General features: G+C 48.3%; 2 protein-coding genes across 2 annotated transcripts in view; one reads left to right on the top strand and one right to left on the bottom strand.

Moving 5' to 3' along the window:
* BRD3 (bromodomain containing 3) overlaps positions 1-15,670 on the top strand; it is a 37,208-nt gene extending 21,538 nt beyond the window's left edge. Inside the window, exons 6-12 of the mRNA XM_071454216.1 lie at positions 498-869; positions 5,127-5,255; positions 5,618-5,809; positions 6,150-6,385; positions 6,885-7,177; positions 8,961-9,089; positions 10,933-15,670. Of these exons, the coding sequence (XP_071310317.1) occupies positions 498-869; positions 5,127-5,255; positions 5,618-5,809; positions 6,150-6,385; positions 6,885-7,177; positions 8,961-9,089; positions 10,933-11,048 (1,467 nt within the window). The 3' untranslated portion in view covers positions 11,049-15,670. The remainder of the gene's footprint in view (positions 1-497; positions 870-5,126; positions 5,256-5,617; positions 5,810-6,149; positions 6,386-6,884; positions 7,178-8,960; positions 9,090-10,932) is intronic.
* A 1,505-nt stretch (positions 15,671-17,175) lies between these two features.
* Positions 17,176-20,801, bottom strand: BRD3OS (BRD3 opposite strand). Its single transcript, XM_071454218.1, has 2 exons — positions 20,665-20,801; positions 17,176-20,437 (listed from the first exon to the last, which is right to left on the bottom strand). The coding sequence occupies exon 2, from the start codon at positions 19,849-19,851 to the stop codon at positions 19,582-19,584; it is 270 nt and encodes an 89-aa protein (XP_071310319.1). The 5' UTR covers positions 19,852-20,437; positions 20,665-20,801; the 3' UTR covers positions 17,176-19,581.
* Positions 20,802-22,495: the final 1,694 nt, after the last annotated feature.

The raw sequence follows: 22,495 nt of genomic DNA, 5'->3' as shown, positions 1-22,495 counted from the left end.
ATATGGGTCTCCTTGAGCCAGGTCTCATAAGCTCTTGGAGATCTATTTCACACCCAAGATAGCTCAGCTATCTGCATAAAATCAGCAGGATGGCTTCTGTGGTAGTGTTGGAAACAAAAAGGTTTTAATAAAAGGCAAAATAACAGAACTCTTTACAGAGGAAAACTGAGCTGGGTGCAAGAGATCCTTGTCCCTGCTAAACACCCCACAAAAGCGATTCGTTTCTTTGTTCTCTTCTTTTTCTAGTAAATTCCTTTGGACAGAAGGCAAAAAGTCCTGCCTATTAGCTATCCTTAATTTTGAGGTGAAGTCCCCCAGGTCCTGTGAGATGCCTTTTCACCAAATTGAGGAGAGAAACTTGTGGGCTTATTTCCTTTTTAAGGGGACGGAGAATAGTTTTGTCACTCCGTCAACAGAGCGACACATTCCTCTAGATGAGCTGTGCTAGGGTTTCTGCAGGCCATGTCCTCATGGAGCCTGTTCCTGTGCTGTTTCAGAAAAAGGGAGTGAAGAGGAAAGCAGACACCACCACCCCCACCACGTCTGCCATCACTGCCAGCAGGAGCGAGTCCCCCACGCCGCTGTCGGACCCCAAACAGGCCAAAATCATCGCGCGCAGGGAGAGCGGCGGCCGCCCCATCAAACCACCAAAGAAGGACCTGGAGGATGGAGAGGTCCCTCAGCACGCAGGGAAGAAGGGCAAACTCTCTGAGCACCTCAAGTACTGTGACAGCATCCTCAAGGAGATGCTCTCCAAGAAGCATGCAGCCTATGCATGGCCCTTTTACAAGCCCGTGGATGCAGAGGCCTTGGAATTACATGACTATCACGATATAATCAAACACCCCATGGATCTCAGTACTGTGAAAGTACGTCCTCTTTTACCTCCTCTTTTGGCAGGGGGTCCCTCTGCTTGCCTGGCTCCTTTGTGGGAGGGGGAAGGGGAAAGGGTGGAAACTGAACCTGTTCGGATACCAGCTGGATATTTTTATATTCTGTTTCTTTCCCCTCTCCCTTTTTTGCCATAACCTGGGACAGCTTTTTTTTCTTCTGCCCTGCAAAGCAGATGATGTACACAAAGCAAAGTACAATGGCATTCTCTCCTCTTTGTGGATAGTCCAGGTATTTAACTGGTGTTCTTAGGATTGTGTTGCACTCTGAGAAGAGGAGGTGCTTTATTTCATAGGATCCAATTGATGGTATCCCATTTCCAGAAGCTGCTGCCTGCCTACTTGGTGGTGGCAGGTAGGCTTACACTGAGCAATTCCAGCAGGTGATGGATGTGGTGGTACTCAGGGAGATACGTGCTGGTTTTGTGGTTCATGCTTGGCTCCTCAAGAGTATGGTCCAATATTCTTGTTTTTCCCAGTAGGTTTGGAGGTTTGCTGAATCCCTCCATGAAGCAAAGCCATGTCTTTGTAGTTCCCATCTTCTTTTGAGCCAGGCACTGCATTCTGTGTTGGTGGAAGGGAGACTTCCATGGTGGCAGGAGGTGAAGATGTTGTTGCTGGCTTTCATTGGCATTGCCAGAAGGGTTTTACTGCCAGCTGAGCCAGTGCCTGGTGACAGAAGGGCAGCTGTGGTTGTGATTCCTGTCATATTCCTTGGTAGATCCTGTGGGGTACCTGGGAACAGCATGTCACACTCTGATGTGCCATGCATCCATCCCAGGGATGCTCTGGGTCTCCAGACATACCTGCAGCCTGCTACTTGAAGCCCCAGGTGATTGCAGGAAGATTAGAGGTGGACAGAGTGAAATCCTGACCCTCTCAAATACATTTCCATGTGTGCATAGGTGATTTCTTACTGCAAGAGATTATTGTGCTGTGTTCTGAAAAATCTAGGTGCAAAGTTGTGATTTCTTGGGTTGGTGATTTCTTCATGCTTAAATCTCTTTAAGGTCCTGACTTCATTCTTTTAAAATTGTACACCTCTGCCCCTTTCTGGTAAGTGTGGGTGATATCCTCCCTCTGCACCTGACTAGTGCAGGGTAGAAAATTGGAGACAGGCTGATGGCAAACCCAGTGGAGTCTTTTACACCTAAAGACTCTGGGTTTCTCATTCCACATGGTAGTATTTTTCTTAATTAAGTTGTTTGAAGTGCTGTCTGGTATTGGTTTTTTATGGAGTGTTTTATTGTCATTGCTCTTGGCCTGCCCATCATGGTGTGACTTCTCAGAGATGCAGCTCATAATCTGTTCACTGTGTGGAACACAAACCTGCCATTTGCAGGCAGTGTCATTTTCCAGTGTCAGGGACTTCCACTGTGGCTCTGAAAGGTTTTTAGATTTAATTCTACCCAAGTGACAATGGCTGTGATAAAGCAGCACAACTAAGGGCCTCCAAACTAACCTGGGAGGAATTATGTGAGAAAGTAAAACACAAGCATTGCTGCAGCTGTAACACATCTTGTCTCTTATTTCTGTGGCTGTGTTAGGTTTGATTTTCCCCAGAGAATATCCTTCATGTCCAGGAGCATTTTTTCCCCTGGCAGAGCTGTCTCCAGGAGGATTTGGAGGTTGTTTTCTCTGTGTGTGGTGCAGGAGGCAGGTTGGCTCTTGACACTGTGCCAGGGCCAGGTGAGATGCAGGGGCTGTAGCTGAGCTTGCTGCAGCCAGGAGCAGAGGAATGTGCTGGAATTTTGTGCTGGGGCTCAGACTGAGAATGGGAACAGCTGCAGGGACAGGATCTGTGAGCTCATCTCCAGCTCAGTTCTCTTTATCAGAGAAGGAAAGGGCAGAACTGCTTGGAGTAGGAAGGGGTGGAAGTGTGAGGAGAGAGAGGCAGCAGCTGTAATTCCCTGTGAGGAGGGGGATGCCCTGAGGCTGGAGCTGCTGCTGCCCTGTCCCCAGGCAGGCAGGGACCATTGCAGAGCATCCCTGTCCCCCTCTGTGGGGCTGGGGGCCCTGGAGCACCTCTCCTGCTCCATCCTCTGACTGCCAGGTCCCAGCAGTGCCATGGATGTCTCTGCCTTTGCTTTACTCGGTGGTGAACAAGCAGCAAGCCTTGCTCTGCAGGAGGATTTCCACAAGGTGTGTTTACTTTTGGAATAAAGCACTTTCTCCTGGGATGTAACTCTGCTCACCCCTTAATTTTCCTGCAGTCAACTTCTGCAGTTTCAGAGCAGCTGAGTTCAGGGTCTTAAAAGTGAGGAGACATTCTTTGTGTCCTCTGTGGGCAGGACAAGACTTGGAGCAAGGGACACATCAGACATGAAGAAACAAATTTATGAACAATAAAGATTATTAAAACAATTGATTGAGGGGGAAAATGAGATTGCTGTGGCAGATGCTGTCTGTGGGACAGAGGATGGGTGAGCTGCCCTGCCTGACTCCTCATTTCCAGTTGTAAATGTAATCACTTTTTTTTTTTTTTGTAAGCAGCTGGGTATCTCCAGGTGTATTTATACCAAGATATTCCAGCCCACTGATTTAAAGTGCTTTTCTCTCTTTTGTTAAGCTAATTATTCTTTATAAGAGAACAAAACAAAAATCCACAGATTAAAAACTGTAGGGCTAGAAAACTGTTGAGTTTGGATGAAAAGCAAAGCCTCAGACACTGGAATGTATTTCATAGGCAATAATCAGGCCCTGAGTATGCCAAACAAATATAAAAAGGCCTTTCATGCAGTAAGATGTATTTTAAAATAAATGGGCCCTTTGGTTTGAACATATGTTTTGCTTTGGAATTGGTCTGAGAGGCTTTTCAGACAGGAGCACCACAAACCTATTTCCCTTTCTGCTTTTTTTGTGCTGTGCCTTCCAGGCTGTCTCCTGGTTTATTCACCAGGAAAATGAGGTCTCCTGACAAAAGTTTGGCAGATGTCTGGCTGCAGCACGGCAGGGAGCAAGGCTGCAGGGATGTCACCACCCTGCAGCAGGTCCCTCAGAAGCTGGATTCCTGGAGGTGAAATTCTGCCCTTTTCACAACAAAAACAGCTCCAGGAGTCATTGCAGTGTTTCAAGACAGTTAGAAGGTCTATCACAGCTGTGGAATTTCTGTAGTTCTGTGAAAAATTGGAGTTTTGCTGGAGTTAGGGGTGGGTGACAGACTCTGGGCACCCCTGATTGCTGTTGGGATGGGGGATGTCTGTCCCCATCATGTCCCCAGCCTGTCTGTCAGTCACCCTTTCCCTTTTCTGGGCACACAGGTGCCCAAAACATACAAAAGGGAAGCCTGTAAGCACTTGGCAAATAGAGAATTTCTTTAAACCCAGGTCTTTTAAATGCAAATGAAACCTAGTGTTAGCTTCTGGTTCCTTTCAGCAGGAGTAATTGGAGCTAAGGTTTTATACATAGTAGTAATATATGCATCAAATCAATTAAGTGCTAGAAATGCTATAAACTGCTCTCTAAACCCGAGTCTTTGAGTCCCAAACAGCAAGAGAAATGGCTGGAAGTGAGAGCTGAAAAATAAGAGAAAGGAACAAGGTACAAATATTTGACATTTATCCTCACTGCTCTAGGAAATAACATTATGAGTAGGTTCATAAAGGGTGAAGGCTGTATCCATTTCTATCAGTTGGACTTTAATTTAAGCGTGGGAGTTGTAGTTCAACTGTAAATGCCTGTTTTGCTGTAGGAACTGCAGAGCAAACCTCCTGCCCTCTGCTAGCAGGAAATCAGAGTTAGATTTCTCATGATCTTTTCTGCCCTTTCAGACTTACAAGGCAAATATATCCAAGCATATGTAGAAATACACACTTCAGGTACTCCTGTAATTGTAACTTGCTTGCTGACTTTTGCCCTTCCCATCCATGATCCTTGTTTCTGTTAGTTCCTGATCCATTTTTCTAAACTATTTTTCTAATAATTTCTAAATGTTTTCTGGTAGAATGTGGACCCAGATTTATATTCTACTACTTAGAAAACAAGGCCAGCTTAGAATCTTAGTGTTTAAACTGCTATGAGATATCAACTTCTTTAGTTGCCTGGTGTTTGCTTGTTTTATAAAGCAGAAACTCTGAATGTTATTTAGGAACCAATAACCCAAATCAAACTTCCATTCTCTTAGATGGGATTTTTGAGGGTCTTCTGAGGTTCATGTGTCCTCCATGCAGTTGATAAAAATGCCTTTTGCTTATGGCTTTTCTTTTTTTCTTTCCCCTTTGGCTTGTTTGTTTGCAGAAAAAGATGGACAGTCGGGAGTACCAGGACGCACAAGGTTTTGCAGCAGATATTCGGTTAATGTTCTCTAATTGTTACAAGTACAATCCTCCAGACCACGAGGTGGTGGCCATGGCCAGGAAGCTCCAGGTAAAGGTGTTGGCAAATGCATCTTCCAGAGTGTTTTTAGTTCAGGTACAAGGTGAGATCCAGGTATGGATCTGCTGTTGGCACCAACAAGAGAGATTCCTCCAGCCCTTGGAAAGAGCCTTGTGCTCTCTGCAAGACTGTTGTGCTCTTCACATGGCATGGGCCCAATGCCGTGTTCAGCTCCTAAAATATTACAATCCTTGGTTTTAAAGTAATTGGGGGATTTTCATGGGCTTTCCAGATGGGCAACCATGTTCTGTATATTACTATTTTCTTGTAGTGCACAAGAGATGTATTTGAGACCAGAGCGAGCTGTTTGTGGCTGAGGCTCCTTTGGTCACCAATTTTGCTCCTTTTTGCAGGATGTCTTTGAGATGAGGTTTGCAAAAATGCCCGATGAGCCTGCAGAGGCCCCCCCTCCACCTCCCCCAACAGCCCCAGTGGTGAGCAAAAGCACAGAGAGCAGCCACAGCAGTGAGGAGAGCTCCTCAGACTCCGACAGCTCCGACTCCGAGGAGGAGCGGGCGACTCGGCTGGCCGAGCTCCAGGAGCAGGTACTGCACCATCCCAGCTGTGTGTCCGTGCATTAGACAGAGCACAGCAGCAGGAATTGTGTCCTGAAAAATCCCACCTAGGCTGGCATGCAGGGAAACATTCCCAGCCTAAGGGGAAAAGCAGTCAGCTGTGCAGTCAGTGCATGTTGGATGTAACGGGAGTTTTCTTCAAGATGGTTTTCCTCAGTGCTGATGCTCTCTCCTTCCTTCTGGGATCCCAGAGTATGAGCTGCTTGATTTTTGGCTTTAGGCTATACTTACACCTTGGGATGTAGAGGGAAGGGTTTGTGGAGGCAGCAGTTACCTTGCCTTGATGGTTTTTCCCTTGTCTCCCCCGTAGCTGAAAGCCGTCCATGAGCAGCTGGCTGCACTGTCCCAAGCGCCAGTGAACAAACCAAAGAAAAAAAAAGAGAAGAAGGAGAAAGAGAAGAAAAAGAAAGATAAAGAGAAGGAAAAAGAAAAGCACAAAGTCAAAGCTGAGGAGGAGAAGAAACCCAAGGTGGCTCAACCACCAAAACAAGCCCAGCAGAAGAAAGCCCCAGCTAAGAAAGTGAACAGCACAACCACAGCTAACAGGTGAGAGCCAAGGTGCCTTGAGGGGGAGAGCCAAGAGCTTCCAGCTCTGTCCTTAATTCCTGGGGAAGCTCAGTAGTTATTAATTTGCTGCTGAATACTGTTCCCATTCCCAGACAACTCCAGGGAGTCTTTAACTTGGAGCTGGCAGTGGAACCACTGTGTTTTCACTGTCCAGCTCTTTGAATCCCTGCCTGATTGCTCTCAGATAAGGTTTTGGGGGTTGCCTTTGTGCAGCCACCAAGAACGTGCCATTTCATGGCTGCCCCCCTGCTGCTACTTGGGCTCATTGTCACACTTCACAGGGCTAAAATATAATAGGAACACAACAGCTGATCTCAGCCTGCTGAACTTTTTCAGTACTTGTGCTGCTGTTCCAGCCATCTGACAAGAGCTTCAAAGCCAAGAGCATGGGGACGTTTGTTACGAGGGAGTTAGGGGAAAAAAAAAGAATTCATTGCTGTGTCCCCATGAATGTTTTCATGCTTGACAACCTCCCCAGGCAGCCCAAGAAAGGAGGCAAACAGGCATCTGCAACCTACGACTCGGATGAGGAGGAGGAAGGGCTGCCCATGACCTACGACGAGAAGCGCCAGCTCAGCCTGGACATCAACCGCCTGCCCGGGGAGAAGCTGGGCAGGGTGGTTCACATCATCCAGTCCAGAGAACCTTCCCTCAGAGACTCCAATCCCGACGAGATTGAAATAGATTTTGAAACCTTGAAGCCCACAACGTTACGAGAACTGGAGAGATACGTGAAATCTTGTTTACAGAAAAAACAAAGGAAACCATTTTGTAAGTTCACCTCCCGGGGCACGTGTTCCCCCCAGCAGCTCTTGGGCTCAGCTGTGGAGTCAGGGCATGTGTATTGAGATTCTCTTATCCACCTGGTGGGTATGTGGTGGCAGGAATTGTTAGAGATTCTTTTCTCCCAAGGAAATGTACAGAAACTTCCTGTTTTTCTCTGTTCTTTTCTTCCCATGGTGTCCTGCTGCAGAGACCTGGAGAGCCAATGTGTTCCTCTGCAAGACCTGTGGGATGCCTTTATTACTTACCCAGGCTCTGGAAGGCCCTGTAAAGGTTTCAGTCTCATTGTGTCAGGTGTTACATGCATACATCTGGAAGGATCAGTTTCTTATCCTGAATAGTTTAGCATCTAATTAGGAAGGAAACAAAAAACGTGGCTGGGATCCAAACCACCAAGGCAATAAATGATTTGCACAAGGTTACCTGGTTACCTGTGGATTCTGGGTGTGTCTGAGTTGTGTATTCACCCCAAAACTGCTCTTGCTGTGTGTCCTGATCACCACATTGGCCTCACCCTCTGTCAGTTCAGAGGGTGAGTGTCAATCTGCTGCTGAGTGTGTGGTTCAGTGTGGGACAGACTTTGTGTCTTGTCCACAGAGGGAATTCCTGCAGCCCCTGGAGAGTTTAGCTCCAGCTGGACAGCAGTAGCATCACTTTCCTGAAGTGCTCCTGGCCCTCTTGGTTAAGGGAGTTTTGCTTTTAAGATAATGACACAAAAGCTACTCCTTGCTCTTGCAGAGCATCTCCATTCCTTCCTCAGGATTTTCAGGAAGGCCTAAGCAAAGCACAGACTTTGACCTTTCTTGTTCCTTAATTTTTTCCCCTGAATCCTTCACTGTTGGCCTAGCTCAGGAAAGGATTTTCCAGAACAGGAAAGCATCCTTCAGTTTTGGAACCAGAGCACAGAGTAACACAGATATAACCTCAGATATCCACTCTGTGAGCCTGGCATGCCTGAGCCTGGCTGGACTCCTGTGCTGAGTGTTCCCTCTTAGGACTGTGCTCTCCAGTTTTCTTTTTTTTTTTGTTGTTTTTTTAAAGCATTGCTTTAAAACAGCTCACAGAAATGTAGGTATTTCCTTGCTGGATCAGGCAAAATATCTGGCTCCTGTCTTGTGCTTCCAGTCCTGGCCAACACCTGTGTTCAATTACTCCTCCTTTGGAGGAATATTTCCTTTCCTTGGCAGTGTGAGTGTTGCTGGTCCTTCTCACCCTTTCCATCCTGATTCAGTTACATTCCAGTTGTCTGCCAGCCTTTGCCTCAGTTGGTTTTTAATTTGCCTTTGTTTGTTTTGTTTTCTATTTAGAGCAACATAAACCACAGTAGATTCTTGTGTGAGGGGATCGGAAGTTTTAATGGCAGATGCTTTACTCCTGACAACCTTTAATGGGACACTTTATTTTACAGGGCAGAAAACCCATGTAACAATTCTGTAATTACAAATCTGTAATTATTGACCATATAACTGGCTGGTAAGTAACCTGTAATGACAAGGTTATTACATGGATATTTCTATCTTCTACAATACTTTCCAGAAGATCTCTCTTAAAAAAAAAAAATTGCATGTTACAGGATGGTGGTGATTTGATGAGCAAGGCAACTTCAGGTGTTGTCTTCTCTCTGGGATGTGTAGTTGCTGTGTGAGCACTGGATGTTGGCAGTGTCACTGCAGAGTGTGCACACAGATGTACATGCCCTGTAAAATAGTGATGTCCACTCTTTCCCCCTGCATCCCTGCACTTTCAGAAACTCTGCCTTCCTCCCCCACAGCTGCCAGTGGCAAAAAGCAAGCAGCAAAGTCAAAAGAAGAGTTAGCTCAGGAAAAGAAGAAAGAACTAGAAAAACGGTTACAGGACGTCAGTGGGCAGCTAAACAACAACAAGAAGCCTGCAAAGAAAGGTAATGGCTTTGGGTTTATGGGAAAAGAGCCCCCCAAAAGGGAACAGATTTTGTCACAGGGTCAAAACCTCTGCCTTGGGTTTGTCCCTGTGACAGGAGCCCTCAGGGGGTTCCCTCTGAGGGAATTGCCAGGTCTGGGGGGCAATTCCTCCTTGAGAGGGAGGAGGATCTTCCCTGTGTTAACCTGGTGTGCAGCCCACACCACAGAGCTTAAACATGGGCTTACAAAAATCCCAAACCCCCACATAGCTCAGGATGCTCCAGAAGGTTCCCCTGGTGCAAACAAAGCTTTCACCAGAGGGTTTCCTGTGCTCAGAGGTGACACTGCCCCACAGCAGAGCTCCTCTGTGCATGCCAAACTTCCACAGTTTAGGGTAAATTTGGGAAATTTTTGAAGCGGTTCTTCTAAAAAGTAGATTTAATCAGGTTTTTTTTAAACTGGTTCAGGAAAATATTTCTTTGGAGAAAAGTGGAAAAAAACTATTTATTTAATAAGCAAAGCATTCACTAGTACAAAAAATTAACATTATTAAACAATATTTTTTTTTCTGCTTTAAAAGAAATGATAAATTCAGAAAGTCTCTTTTGTGGGCTGTAGCTGGACTTAGTCTCTTATCAATCTTTTTGGTGTTGGAAATGCTGTGGCTCAGGCTTGGCTTGAGTGGGCTATAGGTGTGAGATGTAGGTGCTCTTTTGGGTGCTCAGTTCAGAGCAGGTTTAAACAGGTCTAAAGAAAAATAAAAACTCCAGTTTAGGGAACTTCTCTGCCTCAGCTAGCTAAAAACTAAGAGCAAAGGAGAGCTCTGTCTTGCTGTCTGTCTGTCTGTGGTGGTGTTCATGGGGGTCCCAGGAAGAGGGAAGAGATGAGGATCTGACTCCATGTTTCAGAAGGCTTGATTTATTATTTTTTTATATATATATTATATTAAAACTATACTAAAAGAAGAGAAGAAAGGATTTCATCAGAAGGCTAGCAAAGAAAGGCAGAGAAATGGAATGATAATAAAATCTTGTGACTGACCAGAGTTCGAGACACCCAGACTGTGATTGGCCATTAATTAAAAACAATCAACATGGACCAATCCCAGATGCACCTGTTGCATTCCACAGCAGCAGATAACCATTGGTTACATTTTGTTCCTGAGGCCTCTCAGGAGGAAAAATCCTAAGGAAAGGATTTTTCACAAAACATGTTTGTGACATCTGTCTGTCCAGCAGCAGGAATGTGGAGGAGTGAGAGGAGTTTGTGAAAACAAACTCCACGCTGCTTTTCTCTCCTCCTTCACCCTCAGAACTAGCCTTAAAGGTGCAAAACTTCTTATCCAGCAAAAAGAGAACAATTGGGGATTACCAGCATCATTCAGCCAGCCCAGGGCTGTGGTGGTGTTCATGGGGGTCCCAGGATGAGGGAAGAGATGAGGATCTGACTCCATGTTTCCGAAGGCTGATTGATTATTTTATGATATATATTATATTAAAACTATACTAAAAGAAGAGAAGAAAGGATTTCATCAGAAGGCTTGCAAAGAAAGGCAGAGAAATGGAATGATAATAAAATCTTGTGTCTGACCTAGAGTCCGAGACAGCCGGACTGTGATTGGCCATTGATTAGAAACAACCACATGAGCTGGATCCCAGATGCACCTGTTGCATCCCACAGCAGCAGATAACCATTGGTTACATTTTGTTCCTGAGGCCTCTCAGGATTAAAAATCCTCCAAAAAGGCTTTTCCATACAAGATCTCCGTGACCCAGGGCAGGAGCGCTGCCCCCCGTGGGTCAAACGGGGCCCTCGCGCGTTCCCCTCGCTGGGAGTGACCCCATCCCTGCCTTGTCCCCGCAGAGAAATCCGGCTCCACTCCCTCCGGAGGCCCCTCCCGGCTCAGCAGCAGCTCCTCCTCCGAGTCCGGGAGCAGCAGCTCCAGCGGCTCCAGCTCGGACAGCAGCGACTCGGAATGAGCTGGGACACACGGACACACCCCCAAACGGACACCCCTGCTCTGCAGTGCCCCCTCCCCTCCTTACCCCTGCTCTCGGGCCACGCTGGGCAGCTTTTATCCCCTCTCTCTTTTCTCTGACTTGTTTTTATTTTATTTTTTAACTCAGTGTTACAAAAGGTATTTTCCTCTTTTTTTTTTTTTTTTTTTTTTTTTTTTTTTTTTTGGTGGGGGGAGGGAGGGGGGCTCTCTTTTAATAGGTCAAAGATCTTTGAGTGTGTGTGTGTGACTAGACTTTATGACAAATAGTTCCCTTTGCATAAAGTCTCTAAAATTTACATTTATCTGGAGAAAATTGGTTGAAAATGGAAGAACTTTGAGCTCTTAGCAGGAGATAAATAGAAAATTCTGCAAGGTTTGTAGTACATTTCCCTCCCAGCCCTTCCCTCTCCCCAGAATATTCTCTTTTAATAAGCCTGCCTGGCTCACACAAGGTAAAAACCATCTTTTTTTAAAGAAATCTCTGTAAAATGGTACTGTATCTGAAAGATGTTAGCTTTTGAACTAGTTGGTGTATTTGTTATTAGCACTAGTATTCTTAATCTCCAAGTCTACAGTGTGATGAAAATGTCAGATGCTATCATCTTTTTACATAAAAACAACAAAAAAAAAATCCAAAAAAATTCTCATGTACTGTGGATTGCTAACATGCTTTTTTTTAATCTTGGTAGAGGCATAGGCACCTGTTCAGGAAGGTCTTGAAGCATGAATTTAACTTTTAAGCACACAAGCAATAGAAGTTGGTTGCATTTCTTGGTTTTCCACTCAAAAGCTTCACTTTTCCTGGGCATTCATTGGGAAGAAAGGGAGCAAGGGACACACTCAAGTTTCTTGGGAATGTTCTTTTTACCATTAAACAGATCATTTCCAGGAAATGGGACGCTCTCTATGAAAGTTTTCATGCAATTTGACAGGAGGGTTTTTTTTTTTGGCTGGAAGTTGTCAGCTGGAGCCTGGAGCGATCCCTGCAGTGTCCAGCACGAGTCATGTGCCCATTGCTGGGCACCTCTTGGGCATTTTCTCCATGACAAACACCTCAGACTGGGCTTAAAATAAAGCAGCACTTGAGCCCCAGCTGAGGCTGAGCTGGCAGGGGAAGTGGACAGGGATTATTTTGTGTGTGTTTGGGCTTTTTGCTCTTGAGTTTGCTTTGGTTTTCTCCCTTCTCCTCATCACTCTGGTAGTGAGCTCCTGGAACAGGGGCTGCTCCTCCTGTGTCAGGCAGGGCTCACGTTCCAGGCACTGAAATGTTTTTCCTCAGTGAAAAGAGCAAAGAGGGGAGGGAGGAGAAAAATAAAAGCTTATTTTTTTTAAAGCTTGCTATTTTTTTTTCAGTCCAGCCTAACGTTTTGACCTGCACTGCTGCAGTACACCCTGGTTTCAGTGTCCCTAATTTCGTGTATATACCATGACTTTATTTATTAAACATCATTGGTCATTTAAAATATAATAAAATCTAACAAAAGCAAAGCTGAGGTTTTGCAGGCCAGCGGACAGGAAGGCTTTTAATGAGGTTTGAACCAGATTTAAACAAACAAACAACAACAAAGCAAATAAAAATCCACAACTTTCTTTATATACCTTGGACTTTTTACCTACAGGTGCTACAGTCCAGTCTCTCGTGTGTCTGGTGCTCTGTCATGTTTGGTGTGTTCATTTTTAGATTTTTTTCCTCTTCTTCTCACCCCAGCCCCCTTTTTTCCTGTTTTGTACAGATTTTGGAGACATACACTTCAATACAATTTTATTTTCTCAGTGGTCTTTTTTCCTCCCCTCTTTTTTTTGTTTTGGTAGAACAATGGGGGTTTTATCCTTTTCTAATCCAATTTTAGGGAAACACCAATTCTATAATTACATCCAATTTGTAATCTGAGGGGCAGAAGTTTTATTGTAAATTCTTTTTATTGTAAAAAAAAAAATATACAGAATTTAACAGAAAGTTCTGCCTTTCCATCTCCAGCACCAGCCCCTAAAACTGCCTCTCCTCTGTGGGGTAGCCCTAAAATTCAACTTTGTGCTCTCCCAGTAGTGCAAATTGCTCCAGATTTTATTTTCCCTGCAGGTGAGTGGTCCTGGAGGCCCCTCAAGGCCAGCCCAGATTTCCTTTCACAGAAATTAAAAGAAAAATGTTCTGATTTTTACTAAAATTCATTATTTTTCTTTTCCATTAACAATGAAGTTCAGTTCTGATTTTAATTTTTTTTTTAAGTTCTGCCCTTACAAAACCTTCCCCCAGCCAGATCCCTGGTAATACATTTTCAGAATTTACTATGAGGAAATGTAATATTCACCTAATTAAGAGCTTGGGTTTCTTTTTAACGGGGTTGGGTTTCACCTGTGTTTCTCCTATTGCCTGCGACTTGGATGATCAAAACCAAGGAATATTTTAAGGAATAATTGCAACCAATTCACTGCCATGGCTTTTGGATAAACAAACTCCCAGTTTTCTCTTCCTGGGACCTTTTCCTGCCTGCTTGACCCTGAGCTGTGGTGGGGAGGACAAACCGGAGGCGACAGCATCACTGCCACAGAAAATCCTGGGAATTTCAGCTCTGGCACCAGGAACGGCCCCTGGGACACACAGACATCCCTCAAGGGGCTGCCCCAGCACAATTCCTTGGGAGAGCTGGAGCCAGAGGGGTGAGAACCCAGGGGTGAGGTGATGTGATGAGGGGAGAAGCGTGGCTGAGGCTGGCCCAGCTCCTGGAGGAGGATCCCTGTGGAGCTGGAGAACCCTCCCAGCCTGGGGCGTTCAGGAAAATCTGCCAAGGCCGCCACGGAATGGGAACAATCTGCTGCACATCTCTGATCCACCAGCTGCAACTTGGGCTTCCACTTCTTGGGAAACTTTGCACAGAAAATGAGGTGTTCTCAACAAAATGGAGCAAGGAGAAATCCATTTTGGCATGACTGAGGGAAGAATCTGGTGACTCCTCCCTTCCAAGTGCTGTCCTTACGCTTTTCCATTCCCAGCTTGTTTGTAGTGCTCTTTATCCCCACCATGTCCATGGGGGTGCCTCTTGTACATCCTGAGTTTCTCCAGGAAAGAAAAGATGTTTCCAGTCCAGAGTAAGTAGCAGCAGTCCTGAATGAGTTGGGAACTGAAGCAACAGAGCATTTATTTAACTGGGTTTTATTGCATGACACGTCAGTCCAGATGTCACAAAATAACTTGGAAACGAACAAACACACAATGTTTGAAGGACATTTTTAAACTTAAGAATAAAAAAGAAAAAAAAAAAGGAAAAAAAAAATTAAAATTTTTATGGTAGAATTTTTCTTGAATGAACAAAGTTTAACTTTGTTTTCCAGGGGAAACTTCACTGAAATCAGTATGATTTCATATGTATGCATACACACAGAGTTTTATTGAAACTGCTTTTCTCAGACTAATTCCTGTTTTGACAAAATATCTGACCAGACCTTTCTCAATCAACCAGCATTACTGCACCTTTTAAAAAAAGAACTTTGTGAACCTTTTCTCTGATTGTAAACTCAGCCTGTCTCGTGGCTCAGTGGGACCAGAGGGAGATCCCCATCCCAGCGACCGAAGGATTCTCTCAGCTCTCTGCACACCCAGTGTGTCATCCACACAGCAAAACCAGTGCAGTTTTTGTCCTGCTGTGGTTTGAACCTTGCCTACCCCTGGGGTTTGTGAGTGTGGGAGTGATGTTTCAGGGCTGTGTCACTGCTGGCAGGGTGGTGACCCCCGAACACACACAAACATCATTTCTGTGTGTGGAAATCCACAGCTGAGTTCCCCCTGAGCTCTCTTCCCTCTTCTCTGTGTGGTAGAAGCAGACTGCAGTTACCTAATCTAGTTCTTTCTCTGCTTTGGGGACTTTTAGAGCAGTTTTTAATTTTGGTTTTTTTCCTTGTTTTGAAAGGAATGATTTTTTTTTTTTTTTTTAAAGCTGGGGTTGGAGCTGAGGGGAAGGGATCGGGGCATGACAAAGACAAACCACAACCTTTTTAGTACTGGATTTGAAATTCTCAGTCTCTTCTCAACCCTGAGCAGTTACCACTAGGGCTAACTGTGGGCAGGCTCTGCATCAGTAAAGAGAAATTTAGGATTCCTTACACAGCAGCATTATCTTGCTTTGAGCTGCATTTTGTAAAGAAAATGGTATTTGCATATCTTTTTAAAATGTCATTTTTAAAAAATAAATTAAACCACCAGCTAGGATTTGACACAGGCCACTTAGAACACAGCCCTGATACTGGCATAACCAATCCAGAAAGATTTGTTGTTGTATTTTTTGTTTTGTTATTTTGGGGGTTTTTTAATATTTAAAAATAAAAAAGAAATTGTTACTTTTCTGTATGATGTGCATGCAAATTTACTGTAACTCTTTTTCTTAAAACTTTTTAGTGCCATTTCTAGTATATTCCTGTAAATGTCAGTTATTGAAAAGAAATGAGTCAATGTAAGTAGTTTAGCTTGTTTATTGCAAATTGCTGGCCTCAAACAAAACAGAATTTAAAAAAAAGAGTTAGAAAGTAATCTTTGATGTTACTGGTAATCACGGACCCTGGTCCTGGGGCATTTGTTTTGTTTTCATAATAAAAAGAAAAATTGTTTGGTGTGTGCAGTTTGATCCCATCTTTTCCCCTCTCCTCATCTTTTCCAGGTGAGTGGAAACTCAAAGGTGGCAGTGCCAGGAGCCAAACCCAGGGTATTGAATCCTGGTGCCATGAGTCCTGGAGTAATGTGGGAGTTGTTTTGGGGAATGTCAGAGTGGGGCAGCCCCGGGGTCTGAATCACAGCTGAGTACCTGCAATAAAACTCCTTTAAATCCCCTTTTTTTGGCGAGGGAAACTCAGCTGTTCCCATGTCCCAGGGCAGCCAGGGAAGGGCTTGAGCTCTTCCCAGCATCCTACAGCCTGCAGGGTCTTCAATTCTGTGAGAATTGCTCCTGATTGAGGTAAGTTGGGCTGAAGGGAAATCAAATTTCACTTCTTGGAAGCCAGCAGGAGCTGCAGGAAGCAGAGGGACTTTGTCACCTGCTGTGTGAGCTCAGGGTGACATGGAAGGCACAGCCCGGGAAGGGGGGTCTGGAGCAGCTGTGCCAGTGCCAGCAGAGTCCTGGCATTGCTGGGTGGGGGCCAGCAGCTATTTTGGTCCCCAGAGAGGGTTGGGGTTGGTTTTGCTGGGTGCTTTGTGTGTGAGGTGGGGTTAGCACAGCCAGGCTGCCCCAGGGTTGATCTTTCTCTAACCCCGTTCCTGCTCACTGCCTCTCCAAGGCTTCAGCAAAGCTGCTCCTCTCGGCTCCTGCAGCAGGGCCACTCCCAGGGGCTGTTGGTCCAACTGTCCCCTAAACAGCCTCCTGTGAGGCAGCTGAGGGTGTTCCTGAGGCCTTTGCAGGTGAGGTATTGCTGGGGGCAGCGAGCAGAGCTGTTTGTTCAGGCTGGGAGGAGGTTGAGGACACACAGGACACAAAGTTCAACTCTCACTGCTCATGCCTCGAGTCCTGGGGCTGCCAGAGGGACATTGAGGGGCTGGGATCAGAGCTGGGGAAGGCTCTGGAGTCTGTCCTGTGAGGGGCAGCTGAGAGGGCTCAGCCTGGAGGAAAAGGAGGCTCAGGGGAGATTTCCTTGCTCTCCACAGCTGCCTAAAGCAAGGCTGTGAGGTGGGGCTTGGTCACTGCCAGGACAAGAGGGAACAGCTCAAGCTGCACCAGGGGAGGTTCAGGTTGGACAGCAGGAGCAATTCCTTCGAGGAAAGGGGGCTCAGGCCTTGGAACTGCCCAGGGAGCTTTGGGGTCCCCATCTCTGGAGGTGCCCAAGGAAGGCCTGGATGTGGCACTCAGGGCTCTGGGCTGGGGACAAGGTGGGGAATGCTCACAGGCTGGATGTGACAATCTCTGAGGTCTTTTCCATAATAATTGCCTCATTCAGTGTGACATCCAGAGCTCTCCTTATCCTGAGGGTGCTGCTGGCCTTGGGGAGCTGGAGGAGCCTCCCACAGCTCCCAGCCCAGTGGTGTGGCTTGGGAACCTCACCAGTAACTGAGGGGATTCCTTCCTCCCAAAAGGGAAATGCCAAAAGCTGTCACCTGTGCCAGGGGGGAAAACAGCCACTCCCAAAGCTGCATTCAAATCATTTTAATGCACTTTATCAAAGAGGCTACAACAGTGTTTGAAACAAGTGCATCACCACCACACAGCTGGCTCACAGAACAGCCACAGCAGCCACTCCACAACCCTGCTGTGACCAGTGACACACAGAAATGGAGAACTACAGTCACATTCACAGAGATGGAAGGACAACTCATCCTCTTCTTCCTGCACTGTCACATCCAGCCTCCATCCTGGAAGAATTTATGCACATTCTTACGGGTTTAGTCTTGTTCTGTAAAATAACTGAATTTTGGTTTACCAGCCACGTTAACAAAAAGAGACTGATTATACCCAAAATAAGCATCTTACTTACTGAAATTAAAAAGAAAATAAAGTGTTGGATTTCTTTTTCTATAAGAAAAGAAAAATGAACAGCTGGTTTGGGGGATGTGCTGTTCCTTAAAACTCCCAGAGTTCACGTGCTCCCCAGGGCTGGCCTGGAACCCACCTCTCTCTCCTGCTTCTCCAGGTGAATCCACCTGCAGCTCCCAGGGGAGCTCTGGGCCCAGCCCCTGCCTGCTGGAGTAAATAATCTCCTTGTTCACTCAGCCAGGAGCTGGAGGCCCAGGTGGGTCACACATCCCTGGCACTGCTCCCCCAGCACCCTGCCAAGCCTCGCTGGCTTTGTGAATCTCATTGCACTCGCTTGAAATAACATTTATTCACTGGGTTGTTTCTCCTCCAGAGCTAGTCCTGCCAAAAGCAAGAGGGTTATTTGTGTGCAGAGCAATGCACAGGTCTGCAAAGCAGCGAGGTTTAAATCTATGAGCACACACACACAAGGTATCAAACACCAACACATGCAGAAATAGTGCTTTTAAAAAAACAACCAGCTGCCTATTGTTTGCAGTGCTATGGGGCAGGGCTGAGTACACCAAACCTCTATGATTTCACTCTAGGACAGGTGTGTTCTGCTCAGTACACTGAGTTCAGCAAGGCTGAGTGTCTGTGTGTTTGTTATAGCATTTCACCCACACGGGAGAGGTGGAAGAGATTCTTCATTCTATCAAAAAAATAAATAAAATAAAGTGCTTGAAAATAACACAAAGGAGGTTTTAGATAAATAGAACAGAATTAATGAGTGTGCCTAATAATAGGCAGGTAAATAATCCATCCTGAAGCTGACATCAAATGCTGATTTGCCTGGTGCTAAGCCTGTGCCCAGGCACTGCTGGGTTGCACACATGGCCTAGGCAGGACAGAAAGGGCAGAACCCTGAAGAATTTCCATGCTGAACCCTGGGTACATGATTCACACCCCTGGAAGTGGTAGTTCTGTTTTTAACAAAGACTCAGGTGCTTGCTGGGCTGAGTTCCTCAGCGTGATCTTGCCTTGAGCAAGTCAGGATTCAGCAGAAACTTAAACCTGAAAGCAGCAGCCTCTGTGCCCGAGCAGGGCAGGGCTTCTCCCTCCCAAAATCCTCCAGTTAATCATAACAATCCCAGACACCACTTTTAAAATACATGCACCAAACCTACAATCCAACCTGAACTAGAAGTTTAACCCTTCCAAGCTACTGCATGCACTAAAACTTGAATGCAAAGCAAACTCCAGTGGCCTCTTTCCTTCTGCAGCCCATCTCAGGAGTGGCTCTGGGCTCTGCAGGAGTTTCCTGGTGTCCCTTAGGACATGTGTGTATTTACAGGGGTTTCCTGCTGTTGCTTTCCTGGGGCTGTCCCTCCCTTTCAGGTGGCTCTGAAAGGAGTCAGCTCCCCTGATTCCAGAGCTCCTGTTAATTCCATGATCCCACACTGTGGCATCAGAGAGGGCCCTTGGCCTTGCACAAAACTCCAGCACACCTTTCCTACCAGGTGTTTTGAAGGTTTGGATTGAATTCTCAACACATTCCCTCCCTGTTCCGACAGTGAACCACTCCATTCCCTGGCTGGGAGAGACCACTTGAGGGCAGCAATTGGAGACAAACAGAACAAGTAATGGCCAGATGGTTTTGGAGATCAACTTCTTAAAACCCCAGCCTTGATGGGAACAGATCTGTGCTCCTGTGTCCCACCAGCATTCCCAGAGCTCTGGAGATGCACCAGGACTGGCCAGTAAGGGTGGCTGGGGACGGTGCCCAGGTGCCAGCGGGTGTTTCTCAGGGCACACGAGCCACTTAGAGGCAGCACATGGTCCAGCACAGCCCCTGCCAAGATGCTGGGCAGCAACAGCCTTGAGAGCTCCCCAGCAAGGCTGGGCTTGCTGTACACACTCAGTGACACGCAGAACGGGAGTCCATAAACAGCAAAACCAAACAGAAACAATCCAACTTCAGCCTTCCTGCAACGCTGCTTCCTGTGCAGGGCCATGAGAGGGTGGTGCACACCCACCACCTCCCCCAGCTCTGCTTCCTCTCCACGTGTGGATTCCTGCGGGGAATTACATAATAGCACAGAACTTGGACTGGCCCGTGTCCCTGGAGACATCCAGCTTGTTTTTGTCCCGCACCAGGATGGCCTCGTTGCCGTACTGCGAGTACCACATGCTCCTGCTGCGGCTCAGGTACGTGTTGGGGGGAGCTGACTCCAGCTTCTGCTGCTGCTGCTGCCAGATGAGCAGGGACGTGTCCCTGTACCTGAGGCGGGCGTAGCCCTCGGACAGGGCTTTCTCGGGCAGGGGAACCCTCCCGTTCATCACCGGGTCACTCATCTGCCCCAGCAGAGCTCCACCTGCAGGGGCTCCTTCCCGACAGCTCCGCAATGATCCCCGCTGGCTCTGGCCAGGGCGATGGCTGCTGCTTGGAGCTCAAGGGAGAACATCCCAGGGCACACGGCTCAGGATCCACGAGCTGCTGGCACCGCTCAGGAGAGGTTAAAGAGCCCTAAAATCCCAGCAGGCAGCCTGGCCTTGCTTAAAAACCTCTCCGGGGCTTCTGAGAGCTCACCCAGCAGTGCTACTGCAGCGTGCTCCATGCTGGGAAGGGCCCACACGTGCTGTTTGTTGTCAGTCCGTGCAGCACCTCCATAGGTACGAGCAGGCGGGCAGGACAGGCCCGGATGAGCTGAATTCCCTGGAGAACGGCTCCCGGAGCTGCCAGAGGTCAGAGCCCGGAGGTCGGCGATGCCCAGGCCCGTGCTCGGCCTCTCCCCGCGGATGGACGGAGCCCGCACGTCACAGGGACGCGCAGGGATGCAGGAGAAGATGCAGGAGAAGATGCAGGAGAAGATGCTCGGCCCCGCTTGTGGTACCCAAGCTGGGGAGGAGGGGGGGAGTGCCCGGCACCTCCGGACGGCACCTGCGGGGCACAGAGCGTCACCCCAGGGGCTGACACCGCGGGTCCCCGCCCTGCCAGGCTCCCTTTCCGTGCCCCCCATCTCCCGCCCGCCCCCAGACCCTTCCAGCGGCCCCGCGGGTGTCCCGCACCCCCCGGCCCTGCCCGCCCCGAGCCGGGGGTCCCGCCCCGCCCTTCCCGGGCCGCCCCCCGAGGGTTCCCCGCGCCCCCCGGCCCTGCCCCGGTCCCACCGTGCTGCGCTGCCCGGCCCCGCTCGGCTCGGCCCGGCTCGCCCGGCGCAGGCTCCGCCCGCCGTGATGCGCTCGGGAGGAGCCACGGCCGGGGCGGGGGCACCGGGCACGGCCCGAGAGGGGCGGGGGATGGCGGAGGGTACCCAGGGGGTGCGGGGATATGGGGATGGGTGATGTTGGGAGCCCCAGCTTGGATACGGGGGTCCGGGGATGGCAGTGGGGTACCCGAGATGGGTCTGTGGGTCCAGAGATGGCAGTGGGGTACCCTAAGTGGGGTGAGTGGGTCCGGGGATGGCAGTGGGGCTCCCCAAGGTGGATCTGGGGTCCGGGGATGGCAGTGGGGTACCCAGTGGGGTGCGGGAATAGGGGGTGGGATACTGGGAGCGCCACTTTGAATGTGTGGGTCTGGGGATGGCAGTGGGGTACCCGAGTGGGGGGTGTAGATCCAGGAATGGCAGTGGGTACCCCGAGATGGGTTTGTGGGTCCAGGGATGGAATGGGGTACCCGAGTGGGGTGAGTGGGTCCGGAAATAACAGTGGGGTACCCCAAGGTGGGTGTGTGGGCCCGGGGATGGCAGTGGGGTACCCCAGTGGGGGATGTAAGTCCAGGGGTGGCACTGGGGCTCCCCAAGGTGGGTGCGGGCATCTGGGATATGACATTGAGCTCCCCACTTTGGATGTGTGGTCCGGGGATGGCAGTGGGGTAGCCCAAGGTGAGTTTGTGGTCCGGGGATGGCACTGAAGCCCCCCAGTGGGTGTGAGAGTCCCAGGGGTGTCACCCAGCTGTGGGTGCACAGGGACACCCAGTCCAGCTGTGCTGAGCCCATACTGGGAGCACTGGGGCTGAACTGGGGGAGTCCTCCCAAGTGCCGTCCATGGCAGAGGAGCTCTCTGGGATTTGCAGCACTCTCCTTTCTGGTGGGTGCTGGGAAGGTGCAGGCGCCCTTTGTACCCCTTGGTGCTCCCCAGCGAGGGGGAAGCACAGGCAGGGACACCCCTGTGTGCTGCCAGCCTCACGCCACTGTCACCGAGGGCTGTGTGGGCAGGAGCAGCCCCTCCTCGAGCTCCTCTCCCTGTCCCGCCTGCCCCTGGCCAGCACAGCACCAAATATGTTTTGAAGAGAGCTGCTGGGCTTATTCTTTTCCTGATGATGCTAAATTTAAGCTCTCAATCTTCTTATCTGCTGTGAAGGCAGCGCCGTCTAATCTCCTGTGAAGGACCCGAGCAGAGCTACTCCAGAGCTACTCCAGAGCTGCTCCAGAGCTGCTCCTGGTTGTTCCTCTCAGCCTTCAGGGACACAAACAGGAGGCTGTGGTTTGCTGCCGTCACAGGGAAGGCATGCTGCAATTCCCTGTTCCCAGGAGATCCAGGCCAAACACAAAGAGGGAAGCAAAGAAAAAAAAAAAAAGAAGGAATGACCACACTGTTTAAATGTTTATTATCAGAAATATCCTGACTCTGCTGCTTAATCTGCTTCCTGCTAGTGCAGGGAAGCCAGCCCTCATGGAAGCTGCAGAAAAAGGTGGGAAATCCTTTAGTGGACAAGATTTAGGGTTTTTTTAAGGCTCTCTTGGTGTTGTAATTCCTGGCTCTGTTATCACCAAACTGACAGGATTTGGTTAGGGGGTGGGTGCACTGTGAGAGGGGCAAGGAGGAGGATTGGAACCTGCCACCAACTGCTCTGACCCCTCCACTGCCCCCCTTGCTGTGAGTCCCTGGAGCCAGGACCCTTCCCAATAAACCACGGAGGCAGCAGCAGGGGAATGGAGGAGGTGAACCCCGGGTGCTGCTCAGTCAGAGGTTTGTCCCTCCCCACCTCCCTCCGAGGAAA

The sequence above is a fragment of the Agelaius tricolor genome, unplaced genomic scaffold (assembly GCF_023055355.1).
Source record: "Agelaius tricolor isolate 1412-34295 unplaced genomic scaffold, bAgeTri1.0.p SCAF_38, whole genome shotgun sequence".
Taxonomy (NCBI): Eukaryota; Metazoa; Chordata; class Aves; order Passeriformes; family Icteridae; genus Agelaius; species Agelaius tricolor.
The sequence above is the reverse complement of the archived record's forward strand: the minus strand, read 5'-3'. Positions and strand labels throughout refer to the sequence as shown.